The sequence below is a fragment of the Natrix helvetica genome, assembly GCF_964273705.1.
Source record: "Natrix helvetica genome assembly, chromosome: 6".
Lineage (NCBI taxonomy): Eukaryota > Metazoa > Chordata > Lepidosauria > Squamata > Natricidae > Natrix > Natrix helvetica.
The window spans coordinates 62,034,457-62,053,817 of NC_138553.1; the positions used below are offsets into that span (position 1 = coordinate 62,034,457).

General features: G+C 34.6%; 1 protein-coding gene across 5 annotated transcripts in view; it reads right to left on the reverse strand.

Moving 5' to 3' along the window:
- ANKRD26 (ankyrin repeat domain containing 26) overlaps positions 1-19,361 on the reverse strand; it is a 103,743-nt gene that overhangs the window by 60,400 nt on the left and 23,982 nt on the right. For 2 of the 5 annotated variants that reach the window (XM_081958280.1, XM_081958282.1), the window contains exons 16-25: positions 19,250-19,294; positions 18,635-18,814; positions 14,862-14,914; positions 10,862-11,785; positions 10,003-10,181; positions 6,718-6,846; positions 6,248-6,281; positions 4,367-4,508; positions 2,616-2,832; positions 2,024-2,207 (exon numbers count right to left, since the gene is read on the reverse strand). In XM_081958280.1, coding sequence (XP_081814406.1) covers positions 2,024-2,207; positions 2,616-2,832; positions 4,367-4,508; positions 6,248-6,281; positions 6,718-6,846; positions 10,003-10,181; positions 10,862-11,785; positions 14,862-14,914; positions 18,635-18,814; positions 19,250-19,294 — 2,087 coding nt within the window. The remainder of the gene's footprint in view (positions 1-2,023; positions 2,208-2,615; positions 2,833-4,366; positions 4,509-6,247; positions 6,282-6,717; positions 6,847-10,002; positions 10,182-10,861; positions 11,786-14,861; positions 14,915-18,634; positions 18,815-19,249; positions 19,295-19,361) is intronic. The other 3 variants (XM_081958283.1, XM_081958281.1, XM_081958284.1) reach the window with 3 other exon arrangements.

Genomic DNA, 19,361 nt, shown 5'->3' on the forward strand with positions numbered 1-19,361 from the left:
AAAACCAGAAAAATAATAAAACCCCAGGACCAGATGGAATACCGATGGAGCTATACAAATATAATAAAATAATATTGGAAGAGTTAGGAGTGGAAATGTTTAATGAAGTTTTGGGAAAAGCCAAGATACCTGATCATGGACAGAAGCAATAATATCGCTTATCCCAAAAGAAGAAACCAGCCTACAAGAAATTCAAAACTACAGGCCAATTTCATTACTAAACTCCGATTATAAAATATTTGCAGCAATTATGGCAGCAAGGATTAAACAGGTTTTAAATGAACGAATACACCCAGACCAAAACGGATTTTTACCTCACAGACACATTAGAAATAATACGAGAATCATCCTAGATATAATAGAGTACTATAAGGCGCATCCAGAAAAACAAATGGTACTGGTTTTCCTTGATGCACAAAAAGCATTTGACAACGTAATCTGGAAATTTATAATAACACTATTGGATGAGATGAAATTCGGAGAAAAATTTATAAAAATGATAGAAGGATTTTATAACAGACAGCCAAAGTTCTGATGAATGGAGAATTAAAAGAGAAGATTGGAATAAAAAAAGGAGTCAGACAGGGATGCCCCCTCTCCCCTTTGCTGTTTATATTGACTTTGGAAATTTTATTAAATGAAATTTGGAAGGACCAGGCAATAAACAGTTTAAGACTCAAAAATGAAGAATATAAGGCCCAAGCCTATGCCGATTTGTATTTGTACTAGAGGACCCATTAGAATCTAGTCGGAAATTAATTCAAAAATTAGAAGAATATGGCGAAGTGGCAGGATTAAAGATCAATAAAAACAAAACAAAAATGATAACCAAGAACATGACAAAAAAGCAAGAAGAGGAACTGGAAGTAACAACCAGAATGCAAAAAACTAAGAAAGTGAAATACTTGGGGATCTGGGTGTCGGCAAAATGTTCCACAATTAAAGATGATAACTATAATAAATTAGTGATACAAATAAAAAAAGAGTTAGAAAATTGGAAAAATATTCAACTATCATTTATGGGACATATAGCGACAATTAAAATGAATATTCTACCAAGAATCTTATTCCTGTTGCAAGCCGCACCTATTAATCCGGGTAAAAAATTCTTTCAAGAATTAAACAAAATAACCGCTAGGTTTATTTGGCAGGGACGAAAAGCGAGGATTAAACTAAAGTCAATGCAAGACAGCAAGGAGAGGGGAGGTTTAGCATTACCAAATTGGGATCTATACGCATCGGCAGTATCAATAACATGGGCGAAGGATTGGATAGAGCTAAAGTATAAAAGAATTTTGACTTTGGAAGGCCATGGTTTGCAAGCAGGCTGGCACACATTCCTATGGGATGATAAAAATAAAACGCACAAATACTTTCAAAATCATTTAATTAGAAGAGCATTATTGAAAAAATGGCTCAAAATAAAAAAAAAAACCACTATGTGAAAATTCCGAATTGGCTATCACCGACAGAAAGGACGACTCATCCAAATTTTATAGATTTGAACAAAATGCTAAGATATAGAGACTTAATTGATAGACAGGGAACCTTAAAAACAATTGAAGAATTGGCAGAACAGAACATGAAAGTTGACTGGCTAACTTACCTTCAAATCAAAACTAAATACAATAAAGATACCAAATTATATGACATTGAAACAGAACCACACAAATTGGATACAATCATTCAAAGCTCAGATAGAAAAATGATAGGGAGAATATATAAATTTCTCCTGAAGTATAAAATGGAAGAGGAAATTGTGAAAGAACAAATGATAAAATGGGCGCAGAACTTTGGATATAATATTGAATTAGACAAATGGGAAAAATTTTGGGAAACAAACTTAAAAATGACACTCTCAGTTGCATACAAGGAAAACCAGTACAAAATGTTTTATAGATGGCACCTGGCACCAACAAGGTTAGCTAAAATATCAACAAATACCTCCCCAAAATGTTGGAAATGCAAATCAATATACGCAACGTATTACCATTTATGGAAAACCATTTTGATTTAACTATACCTGTTTCAGGTGGTTTGTTAGTGTTTTTAACTCCATTTCTTTGCTTCTCAACATCAATTCAAGCTCTTGTTTTTCTTCCATCTGCATACAGTACTGCTCATCTTTCTTCTTTAACTGCTCTTGATTTTTCTCATTTAGAATATCAGCCCCCATTCTTTTTTCTTCCTCTTGTTTCAGACAAAATCTGGAATACATGAGTAAACGTTTAAGATAGATTTGCGCAATAAATACATGAACAGCAAGAAAACATATGTGTAAAATGGAACTAGCTTTGCTTACTTGCTCTGGTGGTCCGATTATGACAAAATAGTTTAAATCTAGTGAATCAAATAGTTTGATCTGTCATTTAATTTCCAATTGATACATTTCACATTAAAAATTTGAATCTTCTTTTTATTTCAGACAATATTACATGGTTTAACATCCAAACAGAAATTAAGACTTGCTTTATGGTGAGATGGGCAGCAAACAAGTTTAATAAATAATAATAAACAATAAATGATTGATTCAATTTGCTTTAATGTTTCTTTAACTCAAAAAAAGTGCTGGGAGAAATTATACCAAAATAAACTATTTATTTAAAAGTTCTTACTTCAGACTGGTGATTTCACTTTCATATTGTACTTTTTGATGATCCAATATAGATTTCATCTCTTTCAAGTCTTCCAGATTTTTTTGCCAGTCATTTCTCTGATTTTCAAATTTTTTTACTTTTTCAAGCAATTGAATATAACGTCCCTTCTCATGTTCAATTAGTCGTTCATATCCATGAAATATATTCTGAACTTTCAAGAGATTTACAGAATCTACTTTGGAAAAAAAAATCATGTGTTAACATTATTTATCCAATACAATATTTGATTAAAAAGAAGAATGACAACCATCCTCTAAAAAAATACTCAAATGTTTTCTTCCATGGCAGTTAAGAAATAATCAATGGCTCAGTCACAAAGAAAGAAGCAGGATCCAATTACTTTTTAAAAATACATGGATATGTTTACTTAGCTTTAGAGTAAACTTACTAAAAATGTGGATTATGATCTCTGGGAGGAAACATGAGCAAATTTTGAGATGGAATGTCACACATTTTGGGGGTGGAAAGGATGGGACACGAAGAGCAAAAAGTTTGAAGAGCTCCAACTCTTGCGGAAGTTAATAACTTATGACAGGGAGATGATTAGGCATTGATAATAGGATCACCTCATAGCCAGAAAAAAGCAGGCAAAACACCAACTTTATCACCCTTTATAGACCATAGTAGAAACATTACACTTGCTTGGTCACTTCTGCTGCTACTACCATAGCGGAAGTATAATATAGATCTTTCTCAAAAATCATCACATAGTTATTATCCATTTAAGTTAAGAGAGAAATGCATGAAACATCGGAAGCAGCCCCTCATTTCTTGTTGTTAAGGCTCATCCTCCTCCATCTCTACTACTCTCCCAGTCTCTCTGTCTCTCTAAATAGTCAAACTGTAGGGGACTTCAGTTATTCGGGAGGATCCCAAAGTCGATAAACCCATCTTTTTACAATAGCAAAGGGTATTCAAATCCTGTTTTCAGGAATTCCTTAGAGCCCAAGGGCATAGAAAAGCTATCCAAAAAAGTCATAGCATGGTTAGTTCCAGAAAATCTGTCAGGTCACCATTCTCAATATTAGTAAAAGGATTGGGCCAACCAGATAGCTTAAGATGAAAACAAGCTCCATATTTCAACTTCCAGAGTTGCATATCTTCTTTGGGCCATTTTCCTTCTTGTGTAACTATTTGTAATCAATAAAGTATAACTGAGGAAACAATGTGGGTTCACTTTTTAAAATGTTTTTTGCATTACAATTTGATGAAAAAAAGACACACAAATATATATTCATATTAATATTTTTTTTAAATCCAAGCAGAGTATATTAGTTTTGTTCTTTAAGTTGAATTACTTACATTACATTGCAGTAATGTAATTACTGTAATTATATCACAATATAGTCCTTATATTTATCTGTAAAGAAAAAAATATGGAAGGAAAATTCAAGTAGCACAAAAAGGTTTTCTCTAATGCTCATTAGCTTACTTTAGCAAGCTGGCAAACGGAGGCAAGTTGGCAACTGGATTACTATTTGTGACCTTGCCAGATAATACAACAATGTTCTTCCAGGTGAAGAGCTAGAAGTGATGCACAGAGAACTGGCACTGCCAGAAGACCTGTCACAAACTCTACTTCCTCCATTTCAAAGGGATTCGTTTTTCAAATCTGACAGTGCTGTATCTTACCACCAGCACGACTGAGATTAGGGGTAAGAAAAATACTTCTTGGCAATATTATACAGAAGAACTACAAATTTGCTCACCTTTACAATCTAAACTAAGTTCTTCTATCAGCACTATAGCTTCCTTATAAATGGAAGAAAGTGACTCAATATCCTCTGTAGTTGAATCTGAAGATGGAGTTAAGTCATCCAGATCATTAGTAATACTCAATGTTCTATAAAGCTATAAATGAAACAAGTAGAATTAAACATAATTATATTCTAAATCAAAACGTCCTTCATTTCTCTTTTATTAACTTTAAATTCTACTAAGAAAATTTTACAAATGGAGAGACTGACTTAATTAGATGCCACATTAAATCATGATTTGATAGCTCACAAAGCAGTATTTCTAATACATCAATTTAATATTAAGAGTTATGACTACCCTGATATCACAACCAGGAGTCATGAACCCACCAATATCTCAGTCTGCATAAAGGACTGTACTTTTAATCATAAATTATTATTTAAATCATTTATACCAAGGTATACAAAGCTATTAATATATTGCTTTCTGTGGAAGCTTCTATATTTGAGCTATGTTCTTATGCATTCTAAATTGTGTTTGACAATTCTGCCTTGATAGTGAAGTAGTATAATGTGGTACATGTCAATGGCTGCTGTTCCCAGGTACAGTTTCCTAATTAGCAATTTTCAGAAACAGATAGTCCTTGACATAGAACCATTCATTCAGTGACCATTCAAAGTTATTGACAACACTGAAAAAATGAAATTTCACATACAACTTCTACAGTGTCCTCATCATCATGGGATCAGAGTTCACACGCTTGGAAACTGGCATGTATTTATGATGGTAGCAGTGTCTGGGGACACGTTATCACCATTTGAGACCTTCCCAGAGGACTTACAACAAACAGTCAATGGGGACTTTGTTGCAGAGCTTCCCCAAGGCACCAATTTCTGTTAAAGCCCCACTGACTTATAGTTCTTTATTTCTACAATATTATTACCAAAATATGTTCTCTTAATTCCATAACTTGCTCCCTAGTTCCAATTTTTGATTTTAAATCTGTGAGCAGCGACATGTAGGGAAATAAACAATTGTTTCTATTTTTCAAAATCTTTCATTTCTTCCCTCAAAACTGTATGTGTCTTCATTCTTTATTAACTGCTTACATTCAATGACAAATAAGCACAATACAATTGCATACAATGCTCAAAAGAACTCTGCCCAAGGCTCAGGACTAAAGCAAAGAAAATATGCTACATTCAATCCTGGACCACAGCAAGCAACCTGGATAATTTTGATATCACTATTACAAGAAAGTAATAGGTTTTGATTTGTGATGATGCCTAAATTTAAAGCAGGAGACATATGGATATTGCATGTTTTGGGAGTACCTATCTTTATCTGAAGACAAGGTGATGGAGACAATATCACTGTGATTGGCCAGGGACCAAAGACAGAAGTTGTTTTTTTAAATAATTGAAGAACATTTTTAAATCAATTCTGGTATTAATTCTATTGCATTTAGGTTTTGTGAATCAGCTTGACAATCTCTGTTACAAATATTTACCAATAAAAATTAGGAATGAGGCAGAGATTGTGGTAGATAATTTAGAGGGATAAAGTTGGCTTATTTTAAAAAAAACTAATGAGAATTTATTCTGTTATTCTATTTTTAGACTTTTTAGTGTTATTACAGTGGAGATACAAGAAACCTTAGCTTACTGATTTTCATTTTGTAACTAATCAAACTATACATTCCATAGTTTTGGGAAGTAGTTTAGGAGCATACTGAGAACTCACAATTTATCTATCTTACCAAAGCATTGCTAAAAATCTTAGTATTTAAAGTCAAATCCAAATTGGATTTGACTTTACTGTTCTTTTCACTTAAAGCTTTAGAAATATGAGTTAAATTGATGGCAACATTTTGCAAGCTTGTTTTATCCTACCTTATTTTTTCTATTCACAGATTTGGCTGGATATCTGAAAATAAGTATAAAAAATGTATTAAGATTTTAATGTATTTTTTATCCTGAAATTCTGAAAATTTAGAGCTGCTAATCCTAGATCATCCATTCTGAATCTAATGAGCTTAATGATGCAGCAGAAGTGCAGCCTAGATATCTATGAATCTCTGGATCTTCCCTCTATCAAGTGGACTTCCATCATGATTCCTTTAAGAAATTAGTCAGTTTTCTCTTTTTGAAATTCTTTGCAGCATATGTATGATGTCTAGGCTTCCGTTAGGATCCAAAAGTTGATATGCAAATTTGAGAGCAAAGCTACTGTACAGGGACACTGAGGATGCACCTCAAGGGTGAATTCTTATAGAATTTTAGTAAGTTTTGGCTAGGAGTTCCACTGATCTAATTCCAAATGAGACAGAATTTTACATGAATTCTAAAAAAGATCCCCATACCTTTCTTCAAGTGATGCTTCACTCAAACTGCTCTCATCTTGTGGCTGATGTAGATTATTACAAAGCTGTTGACTGACCTTCTGTTTAGAATTCCGCCTTTTAATTTCACTTTTTCTTGTAGCTTTTAAACTGGAGGATTTTTTCAAAATAAAAATAAATAAATAAATAAATAATTGAACACTACTTTAAATATAATTTTATTTATGAAAAAGTTAAAATATAAAAATGAAATGAAGACATATTACTAAGACTCAATGAATGGCACAATTGCTAATTTCTGATACATACTGGATTTAGAAATTCAAAGTTATATGAATAAAGTTCATATAATTCATATAAAGTTCATTACATTAATTGTATCAATGTAATGATATATAGCTGTATGCATCTGGGAAAAATCTGAAATGAAGCCGCAAAGCATCTATCATAATGCTTCTCAGTGAATCGAAGGAATTTTGGTCTTCACCTGTGCTTAAACTGAAATATTTCTGTTATCAGTACACGAACATCATATTTAAAATCAAGTAAGAGTCCCGAAGGGCAGATAATTATTATTTTATTATTAGATTTTTATCCCATGTGTATACATTTAAAATTCAAGGCAGAAAATATACCTAATACAGCTGCCTTGTAATTTCCCCACAACAGCAACCCTGTGAAGTGGATTAGGCTGAGAAAAAATGACTGGCCCAAGGTCACCAAACTGGTTTTCATGCCTAAAGGAGGCATGGCACTCAATCTCCTGGTTTGTAGAAAAGCATTTTAACCATTATAATGTCCGAACTACCAAGACTCAAATTTATGGTTACCATCACTCTCATAACATTCTATAAAGAGTGGAAGATTTCTGTCATTAGAGAGCATTCACTACCAGGAAGAGAAAAAGTCAGAATAGTTAATGCATACATGATAACCAATTACACTCTCAAGTCTTAGGCCTTTTATTTTGAAAATATCTCAAGCAGACACCACCAGTGGGGAGTTGAACTAATTGTGATTATGCTAATAAGCAAAATGAGTGCGTTTCCTAGTTTGGGAAAAGGAGAATGTATAAAAAAGTTTCTGACAAGTCTTAGAATATGAACAGGATGGAACCCTGTCAACTTTCACAACTCCTATCTGATCTCCAGTAGAGGTAGTGTCAATTTGCAATAGTTCGTTTAGTGACTGTTACAGAGCCACTGAAAAAAGTGACTTATGACCTTTTTATTTACCATATTTTTCAGAGTATAAGACACACTCCCCCCCTCCCCCAAAAAAGAGGCTGAAAATTTGGGTGTATCTTATACTCTGAATGTAGCTTTTTGGAAGCTTAAAAAAAAAGCTTTGAATATTTTTACTGCAGCCTATTATTGGAAAAATTTCCCGTTCCAGCTGGGAGAAGCCAAAAGATTTGAAGACTGTTTTAAGAGGTAGTTCTTTTGTCCAGTTTCTATTCTTTTGGAGATAATCCCTTTAAGGACAAGGCAGGGATTTTTCCTATGGGCTATCTGAGTTTTCTCAATGGTTTCCTTCAGGCAAACCTGGGCTGATTTGTTGATTCAGTTTTGTTACATTTTTAGAGGTGTGAAGTGCTTTTGGCTGAATGCCCAGACATCTAGTTAAGCTTATTAAGAGTTTCCCCAACCTCTGAGGAGACAAAAAAAGTGGCAAAAAGTGTCATTTTATTATACTATTGTGTTTGCTTGCTTCTCTGGTATTATGGGAATAAAAGTAAATACCTGATAGACAGAACTTTTACCCCCTATTTTCCTCCCCAAAAACTAAGGTGCGTCTTATACTCCGGTGCATTTTATAGTCCAAAAAATATGGTACGACAGTTGCACTGTCCCAAGGTCATATGATCATTTTTCGCAACCTATTAACAAGCAAAGTCAATGGGAAAGCCAATTCAGATGGCTTGTCGGATGGTGCTACTAGCTTAACAACTGCAGTGATTCACTTAACAACTGTGGCAAGAAAGATCATAAAATGGGGCAAAACTCACTTAACAACTATCTCGCTTAGCAGTAGAAAATTTTGGCTGAATTGTGGTCATAAGTCGAGGACTACCCATACTTAAACTGTTTCAGCTATTCTGATAGCACAAAGAGGCAGAATAGATTTACTACATTTGCTCCCATTGGTAACTTATCAACAAAGTATTTTCAGTCACACAAAAGATAAGTATTTTGATGTACGATGATTTTTATTTTGGTTATTTTAGTTGTTTATATTTATTTTAAATATATAAAATATTGCACCTGATTGATCCTGGCTGACCTCAGAAGCTAAGGAAAGTAGATCCTAGTTAATGCTTGGATGGAAAAATACCTAGGAATCCAAGAGCTGCTGGCTATGTCAAGTTAAACAAAAAATCCTATAAAGTATTAATGATAAACTAAATTGATACCACTGCAAAGAAAATTGTGTGGAAATAGTGACAGGAATCAAACCTGTCTTGAGGTTGTGTTCACCTTTCTAATTGTTACTTAAAAATTTGAAGAAAGACTGTAATTTAATGATGGATGAAAAACTCTGGAAGCAAAAGAATTCAGTTTTAATCATGACACCATGCCATGTTTAGTCATGACTAAAGAAAAGGCTTGGTACAATATTTTAAGTGACCTTATTTTCTGATTGTAGAACATTTAAGGCAACATATTATAATTACAATTCTTACCTGAGAAAACAATGATTTTAAACAATGCTCATAGAGTTAAACTAATGGTCGGTGTTAAGATAACAATCTATGCTTTGGTTACATTTGTAATACTGTATGCCTTAAATAGCTGAAAACAACACAATAAAGTTTAAAAGGAAGTTAGTACATTGCAACAGTGCATAAAAATTATCATATTTTTCAGAGTATAAGACACACTGGAGTAAAAGATGCACCAAGGTTTTTGCACTCTCCAAACGTCTCAAAAACAGCCCATTTTTTTTGCGAAAACAGGCCAGGTTTTTTTCCCCCCAAAAAGGGACATGGATAGCCTTTAGGCAGCTTATAGAGTGCTCCTGGCGGTGGGAGGGGGCAATATTGAGCATAAAATGGCCCGTCTTTTGCTCATTTCTGCCTTCCCCAACCCCCAGGAGCACTCTGAAAGCCTCCTAAAAGTTAATGCACGGCCATTTTGGTGAAGGGGGTGGGGTTTCGGGAGGCAAAAAATACCATATTCAGTATATAAGATGCACCCAGATTTTCAGCCTCTTTTTTGAGGGAAAAAGGTGCATCTTATACTCTGAAAAATACGGTAGTCAAATCAGTTTATACGAAAATCAACTTAATGTTATTACTATACTCACCCTGGACAAATTGCTTCCTTTTTATCTTTTGGGAAAACACTTTCTTCAGTAATATGTCGGATTTCACTTATTGAATGTTTTTGCTCTATTTTCTCATCATTATTCACAGCCAGAATTTCAGCATTAGCATTTTTTTTTCCTTCGGATTCCAATTCCTTTTTTATTTTTTTCTCTTCAATCTAAAAGTGATATATTGAAATATTGCTTTAAGAACAGCAATAAAAATATCAATAAAATTATTTGTTCTATTACAGATTTTAATATTTCAGAAAAGCCCTAGAAAAGAAAATAATCACTCAGTACTATCATTACAAATTAATAATTAGTATCATCTAATCAGAAATAGTGGGAAATCATATATATTAGTTATACGAAAAATGAATTATAAACACACGTTTATTATAAACAGAACAGATATTATTTTAAAAAGTGATCAACAACAATGTACTACAGAAACTAAATATAAGATAGAAATGTTTCACACAGAGTAAAAAGTGTTAGGCAAGCATGATAAGAAATGGAAAGATCAATTAAGAACCTGTTCAAAAGCCAGTTTCACATCTTGGACCAAATTTATAATTAGTATAACAGTGGTCCAATTCATTTGTTAATGAAGCAGCACCTATATAAATCAGGTTTTTTGAGTCTTTGTTATGATAGTTGTATCATACTTCAATTTCTGAATGTACTTAAAATTAAAAGGAAATGAAAAAGGTGTAATTTCTTCCCATGTTCACATTAGCATTACTATGTGATAAACGCATAAAGGCTTTTTAATATAGTGCTGAAGAGCTGAAATGAACAGAATGACTGAAATGCAAGAAAGATGAAAGAATGAAAGCAGCAGGTACTTCTCTACCTCTTTTTGCAGTTGGTTCTTTTCTTTCTCCAAAGCGAGGAAAGCTGAATGCAGTATTCCTACCTGATTTTTAAATCTTGCAACATCACCTTCTAATTCTTCATCCCGATCTTTTTTGGATAGTTGGGGACATACTCGTTTATGATTTTTTGCTTTATTTCCAATTTCAAAATCAGTACCTTTGGAACTATTGATACTGTTATTAAAATGGTATTCAGTTTCTTCACTTGGATTTTTTGTTACACCAATATGTTTGTATACATTGTTAGGGGTAATTGGTTGATTAGCATCTATAGTTTTAAAAACTGTATCTTTGGTAATGTCACCATGACTTTGCAATGAATATTCAAGACATTTTTCTACAGCTCTAGTTCCATCTACATTTGCTTTCAGTTGTATAATCGAATTGTTACTCCTTTCTTCACTGATGTTTACTTTTGTTCCATTTGCATTATTAGACAGTGGGTTCTTATTTGTGTTCCAGTCATCAGTATTTAATTCCCTTTTTGTAACAGCAGATCTTACATCTTCAATGTCACCCTTTCCTTGAATATCCATTTTTATGTTTTGTAGATGAAGTGGTGTTTCTTTTATGTCTTCTACTGCACCATAGAAACCATCTTTGCTTGGAGTGCTACCCATTTTCTCATAAACTTTAATTTCTCCAAACATCTGTTTTAGTTCTGCTGTAATACTCTTAAAATTTGCCTTGACTTCCTTTTTTTCATTTGCAACCCACATTTTTTCATATTTTTCTTCCCAATGTATTGAATTAAAATGATTGCAGTCATTATGTGCTTCTTCGCTATGCATGAGTGCTTCAGTTACATTTTCATCATCAGCATATTCAATTTCAGTTTTGCCAGTCTGTTTTTCATGTGTTGATTTTTCTACAGAGCTGGATGTGTTTAACAGACATTTTTCCTTATGCAAGCAAGTATGAATAGAGAAAAATTAATAAACAAAAACCAGTGTGTTAAATTGTGTTTTAAATGTCACAAAGGGTTGGATTTTGAGAATATTTTAATATTTTTGGTTTACAAAAACTTTTTTTCAATTATATATTTTTATTACATAAATAATTTAAATGTTTGGAGGATACTTTCATGGTAGCACAGTATAGCATAAGTAAACTTAAAATAGCTTTCCTTTTTTTTGTCATGGCATATTTATAATTAATAGCTTGTCAATCCTATCTAACAGCGTCCCTCTAATTGGGCAGTTAAGAAAAAACAGTTTCAGATTCTCCACTACCTATGGAGGTCATAATCTTCAAATCAATAAGTATTCTATATCTGGCATCCTCTCCGGGATAGAAGTATACAATAATATGTAGCCTCTTCTCAACTCAGTCAATTTCTCACTGATGGCTCTCCCAAACTGAACACAATCCTGTCTAGAAGTGGTACCAACTGCTGGAATTTTATGAAAGTCATATTTTGCAACTGCTGAACATATATCTCATAGAAATGTTATTAAATTTATGTTTGAATGTTATTTTATATGACATATCAAATATGTTAGCTATCAAACATGATAGCTGTGTTCCAATATCTCAGGGGTTGCTACAAAGAAGAGGGAGTCAAACTATTTTCCAAGGCATCTGAGGGTAGAACAAGAAGCAATGGGTGGAAACTAATCAAGGAGAGAAGAAACTTAGAACTGAGGAGACACTTCCTGACAGTTAGAACAATTAATCAGTGGAACAGCTTGCTTCCAGAAGTTGTGAATGCCCCAACACTGGAAGTCTTTAAGAAGATGTTGGATAGCCATTTGTCTGAAAGGTATAGGGCTTCCTGCCTAGGCAAGGGGTTGGACTAGAAGACCTCCAAGGTCCCTTCCAACTCTGCTATTGTATTATTGTATGTGTTATGCCAGTGTACAACAAAAGTGTTATCACCAATATAGACTATAAATACCAAGCATAATCATGTGTCATAATCAGTATTACTGATTAAAAGGACCATAATCCTACCAAATCTTTGAAAACATATTCAAATAAAAATTCTAATCTGAGACTGAATAAGGTACCCCATTTGAGATGGGGTAAAAAGAAACTCCAGAGAATGGGTGACAAAAAAAATTCAAAGCTGATATCAAATTAATGTCCACAGTAACCAGGAGCAATGACAGTTGTATACGCCAGCCAGGTCTTTGTGAGAGAAAAAATTCTCTCAAGTACCGCTCTCAACTATCAATGCACCTACTGTATTTTTCAGAGTATAAGACGCAGCTCCCCCCCCTAAAAGAGGATGAAAATTTGGGTGCGTCTTATACACTGAATGTAGACCCACCCACCCACCAGCCCTTCTGGCCTCTGCCTCCTAGCAATTTACCTCTTTGCAGCAAATGGGGGCTTGCGGAGGCTTCAATAAGCTATAGCAATCACTGCAGCCTCTAACAGCTGATGATCGGGAGAAGTTGAAAGTAAAACTTGCTGTTTGCTCCACGTGGCAAATTGCTGGGAGGCAGATTTTTTTTTTCTTGTGCTAATCAGGCTGTTTGCTGCAAGGAGGTAAGTCAACAAGTATAAATGCCTACAGAATGTTCAAATTATTACACTTATTTTTTAAAAACTACTTTATTATTATTTTAGACAACTTAACAAAATGAATAAGTTTTTTAAAATAAATGCTTGATCTGAAGAGGCTCAGGCTATTGCTTTAAAAAGTTCTATGCTTTTAAATAGCAGAGAATAATTATACTTCCAGAAGGCACATCAATTTTAACAGCATCTGTACAAGTATTGTCTGAAATATAACACTACAAACGGTGTATATTGTTTGTACTGTTTGTTGCAAGGAGGCAAATTGCTGGGAGGCAGAGGCAGATATTTTCCCCTTGTTTTCCTCCCCAAAATCTAGGTGTGTCTCATACTTCAGAGCATTTTATACTCCGAAAAATATGGTAAGTTGTTTAAATTCTTGAATTTGAAATGTTAATTTCCAATTGATCAAATTCATACCTACAGTGTACTTCTTTTAGCAGTACAACAAAGCACAACTCAATCTAACATAATTTCATAGTATTGCTAAAAACCTTACAAGATGCCAATTTTACAATTGTTCCATTGTTCTGCTGCTGGAGGAATTACTTCGTTGACTTGCGCAGTAAAGTAACCCCATGGCAACAGCTCCAATGGAAACTCGTAAAATTTAATCTGCAAGGTAGAATCTGCCTAGTTTAAGTAGGGTAGTTTTAGGGCAGGTAACTACAGGTTCTCTCTAGGAACATCTTTATGAATAAAGCTCCCAGAGGTATCTGTTAGGTCAATAGGTGTGTTTGATTAAAAACAATTCATTGGTTGTAATAATTTCTATAATTTCCAAGCAGGTAACATTTCATCAAAGACTTTCCTAATTTGAATTTCTATACTTCCACTCTCAGGCTTCTCACAAATTCCCCATTGCTGAGGAGCCTAAGAATTAAGTCCATGAATTTGGAATACGAAGACTGAGGAAGGCCATCTATCATGCCAAGAAGGAATCTTTAATATTAAAATTGGGTGTGGATAGACAAAGGACAGGAGTATCATCTTATATTTATTTGTATAATAAATGATATTAATTTATTTTTATATAATGAATCAGATTGGAAAAAACATATTAGAATAAGAAAATTAAAACTGTGTGCTGTGGTGACAAGATGTATGTCAGGAAACATGTAAGGAAGTAGTATGTCTTGATGGTTTAATATACAGGGAATCATATAAATAAGAGTTAAAGCTCAATTATTCTACTTATAAATAGAAACAGACACCCCTTCTAATACCATTTTTGTCCCAAAAGCAGAGCTTTTAGTTTTTACTTTACGTATACATCATTGAGCATTCCATAATCCATAACTGCAGAATAAAAAGCTAATGATATAGGATTAATATTCTTTCATTACATTTTAATAACTAGTATCAAATGTGTCTTTAGTTTCAGAAATGTTAAAATTTGTTTCAGCCACATAATACAAAGAAATACCAATATTTAAATGAACTTTGTATACATACCTTGCTTTTACTTTTAAATTCTTTGATGGTTTTGTGTTCAATATATTGCTGACCTATAATAAAATGTTGAATAACATACTTGTAATTATTATAATTTACTAGTTGATTTGCATTTTCCAAGATATGTTTTACTTGAAATGAGATTGTATATAAACATTGTTTCACAGTAAAGGTGCATTTTGCATATTATCAAATAAAAAAATTCCTAGCATAGCAAAGGAACCTAGCATATAAAGAATAATGTCCTTTATTTACAGCTCAGTGGTATTTATCTGTTAATTTCCTACTCACATTTGTTTGTTTTACAAAGCATTAAAAATATAGAGGTGGATTAACTTTTAGCATGTATCTAAAATCTGTTACAACTTATTTTTGCTAATTCTGCAGTTCCATGCTGTCCTCATATACCTTGAGTAGGCGGTATACATTCATAAGATATGAGAAGCTTCTCATATATACAATACATTCAGAAAGCATTCAGACCACCTGCACTTTTATCAATTTTGTTATGTTAGCTGATTCTACAGTTGTTGAAATTCATTTTTTCTCATTAATCTACATTCAGTATCCCATAAAGACAAAGTGAAAACAGAAGTTTAGAAATGTCTGTATATTTATGAAAAAGATATAACTGAAATATCACATTGGCATTAGTATTCAGATCTAATGCAACAACGCATTAGCTCTGGTGCCTCCCATTTCTCTTGATTGTTGCTGACATGTTTCTACACCTTCACTGGAGTCAACTATGGTAAATTAAACTGATTGGACATGATTTGGAAAGGAACATACCTCTCTATTAAAGGCCTCACAGCTGATAAAGCATAGTGCCTGCAGAGCTCAGAGACAGGTTTATTGCAAGGCATGGATCTGGGGAAGGCTATAATAAAATTCCTGCTGCACTGAAGGTTCCTAACAGCACAGTGGCCTCCATCATTCTCAAATAAAAGATGTCTGGCACAACCTGGACTTTTCCAAGAACTGGCCCCCTGGACAAACTGAGCAATTGGGAGATAGGAAGAGAAGTGACCATGAACCCAATGGTTACTCTGACTGAGCTCCAGAGATCCTATGTGTAAATGGACAGAATTCCAGATGGACAACCATCACTGCAGCCCTCCACTGATCTGGGCTTTATGGCACAGTGGCTAGACAGACGCCTCTCAGTGCACAACACATGTAAACCCACTTGGAGTTTTCAAAAAAGCACTGAAGGATTTTCACACTGTGAGGAACAAGATTCTCTGGTTTGATAAAACCAAGATTGAATTGTTTGGCCTCAATTCTAAACATTATGTCTGCAAGAAATTAGGCACTACTCAGTGGTGGGTTCCTCCCGGATCGCACCGGATCGCGCGCGCTCCCTTTCAGCGCTCCACCTGGCTTGCGCGCTCCCTTTCAGCGCTCCACCTGGCTTGCGCGCTCCCTTTCAGCGCTCCACCTGGCTTGCGCGCTCCCTTTCAGCGCTCCACCTGGCTCTCGCGCTCCCTTCCGGCGCTGAAACCGGAAGTACAGTTTTGCCCGGCCCTGGCGAAGCAACGACGTCTGTCTGCGCTCCACCAGCTCGGCTGGGAACGGAGATGTTTCCTCAGCGGAGCGGAGCGCCTGAAAAGACTTTTCAGGCGCTCCGCTCCGCTGAGGAAACATCTCCGTTCCCAGCCGAGCTGGTGGAGCGCAGGCAGGCGTCGTTGCTTCGCCAGGGGCGGGGCAAGACTGTACTTCCGGTTTCAGCGCCGGAAGGGAGCGCGAGAGCCAGGTGGAGCGCTGAAAGGGAGCGCGCAAGCCAGGTGGAGCGCTGAAAGGGAGCGCGCAAGCCAGGTGGAGCGCTGAAAGGGAGCGCGCGCGATCCGGTGCGATCCAGCAGGAACCCACCACTGGCACTACTCATCAACTGCCCAATACCATCCCAACAGTAAAGCATGGTGGTAGCATCATGCTGTGGGGGTGTTTTTCAGTAGCAGGGACAGGGAGACTGGTCAGGGTTAACAGAAAGCTGAATGGAGCAAAATACAGGGATATCTTCAATGAAAACTTTTCCAGAGTTTTCAGGACCTCAGACTGGGCCAAAACTTCACTTTCAACCTGATAATGATCCTAAGCACACAGGGAAAACACAGGAATCACTTAGGGATAACTCTGTGAATGTCCTGTAGTGGCCCAGCCAGAGCTCTGACTTGAACCCTATTCAACATCTCTGGAGGGACCTGAAAATGGCTGTCTGAGTCACCAGCCAACCTGACGAAGCTTGAGAGGGTTTGCAAGGAAGAACGGCAGAAAATCCCCCAATCCAGGTGTACTAAACTAGTTGTGTCATATCGCAAAAGGCTATAGGCTATAATTGCTACCAAAAGTGCTTCAACAAAATACAAAGTGAATGCTTATGCCAATGTGATATTTCAGTTTTTTTCTTTAGATAAAGTAATGAGAAAAAATGAATTTCAACAATTGTAGAATCATGCTACAGTATAATAAAATTGACAAAAGTGAAGGGGGTCTGAATATTTTTTTGAATGCACTGTACTTCTGAATATCATTTTAGGATGCTAAAAAAATAGATATGTAAAAAGGCAGAAATTACAGTTTCATCAACTTAGTTTCATGTATCTAGCTCCTGATACACATTTTCAGTCTGAGGTCTTGTAATTCATTCTATCTTTATCCATTCTTTTCTAAACATAGGGCAATTTAATATGGAGTATTTTATATATTACTGCAGTTTTTTCTGTCAAAGAATCTATACCTTAGAATAAGTACAAGCAATTCAAAACCCTGAATTTTGATTTCTCTATTTCTTAATGGAGCACAAGGTCTGTTTTCATTGATTTAGACAGCTTCCATGTTTACATGGTTATCCATTAGGCCCATGCAAAGCAATTCAGATTCACCTTCACAAACAGATTTGTAAATGAAGACAAATGTTGAATCTTTCCATCAAAGGAAAAGCACAATGGAATTTGCTTTGTATTGCTTTAAAACTTCTCCTTGTATCCCTGTAACAAGCCAAAGCCAGAAAAAAAACTTATTCACAAGCATTTTGGATGTGAAGAGCCCAAAATGGCTTTTTGTGGGAGTGTGCTATAGAAAACAGAAAGGTATATCCTTCAGCAAAAGTTCTCAAAATTTTGGGTGAGCTTACTGGAGGAAGCATCTTCCAGTAACATATGCCAAATCTGACTAGTACATCTGAAAAAAATTAAAGGATCTTCAGAGGTAATCCACTTGATTTGGAAAGCAGCTTCAAGGTTCCCTTGAACTGCACTTAAACTTTTATTAAAATGATTTCAAATATAAATATTTTTCTTCTAGATTTTAGCTTTGGAAACTGATGGGTGCTGGGTTATTCACTATGGAATGAAGAAAGTAATGACTGGACCCACTGTAGAATTCTACCCAGGAAAGGACAACAGTGCTTTATCTGTTTTTCCTTCCAGCTACTACTGCCTGTGGATTTATTAATGGAATATCAGAGGGGAAAAAAATCTCATCCTCTATCTGCAGCCAATGGGCAGCTTTATTAGATTTCAATCTTCTTTAGGAAGGAAAGGGAATTCTTTTCTACAGAAAAAGAAAAAAACAAACTTGCCTTGTAATTAACAAAACAGTATAATAAACTATCATTCTGAGTCATTTCGGGATGGCAGAATGTTCTCAGCAGAAGAATGAAAGAAACAATGAATTATTTGTTTCAGATTAGGGTTAACTAAATTGGGATCAGAACTATTCTCCTCGCTCCTGCAGAAAACTTTGATTTTATTAAAAATGACATCAACTACCTTTTGAAGAAATTATATTTTGAGTATCTGAGACTTTCTTCACAAGCACGGAGATTTCAGGTGTAACATTTGTTTCTATTAATTGTGGAGATACATGATCTTCCAACATAAACATGTCATCTGGTTTAACACATGGAGTGCTTTTAAGAGAAATACTGGTAGAATCCCAGTCAGATGTATCTAACAACAAAAAATATTTAAAAAGATCAAAGCAGTAAATACAACAACATATAATGGTTTAGCAAATGTTAATCAAATGTATTTTGAAATCAAGTAATATAAAGATCTATTAGGTTGCCAATATTAATAACAAAAACGTCTATGGCTGAAACATTCCTACATCTGTAGTATATCAGCATTTGGTTCTTAAAACATTGATAGGTACTGGAAACTATTTTGACTAACCATTACATTTATTTGTACATATCTCAAATATGTACAAAGAATTCAATTTTCTATAGTTTAACAGAAAAGTACAAGTACATTCCTTTTTTTTAGAGGATACGTTTAGTTTCATAAGCAAAATTTATCTATTTTTTGTAATATATGACAAAATCTGATGTTCTTAAATACTTTCAAATGTATGATACATAAATATGCATAGTGTTTGAGGACCTTCAATATCATCTGCTTCATCCAGACCAAGTTCTTCCATTAAATCTGAAAGAAATTAATGATATTAGAATTTAAAATATGTAATAATATGCATGATATAATATTTTAAGCC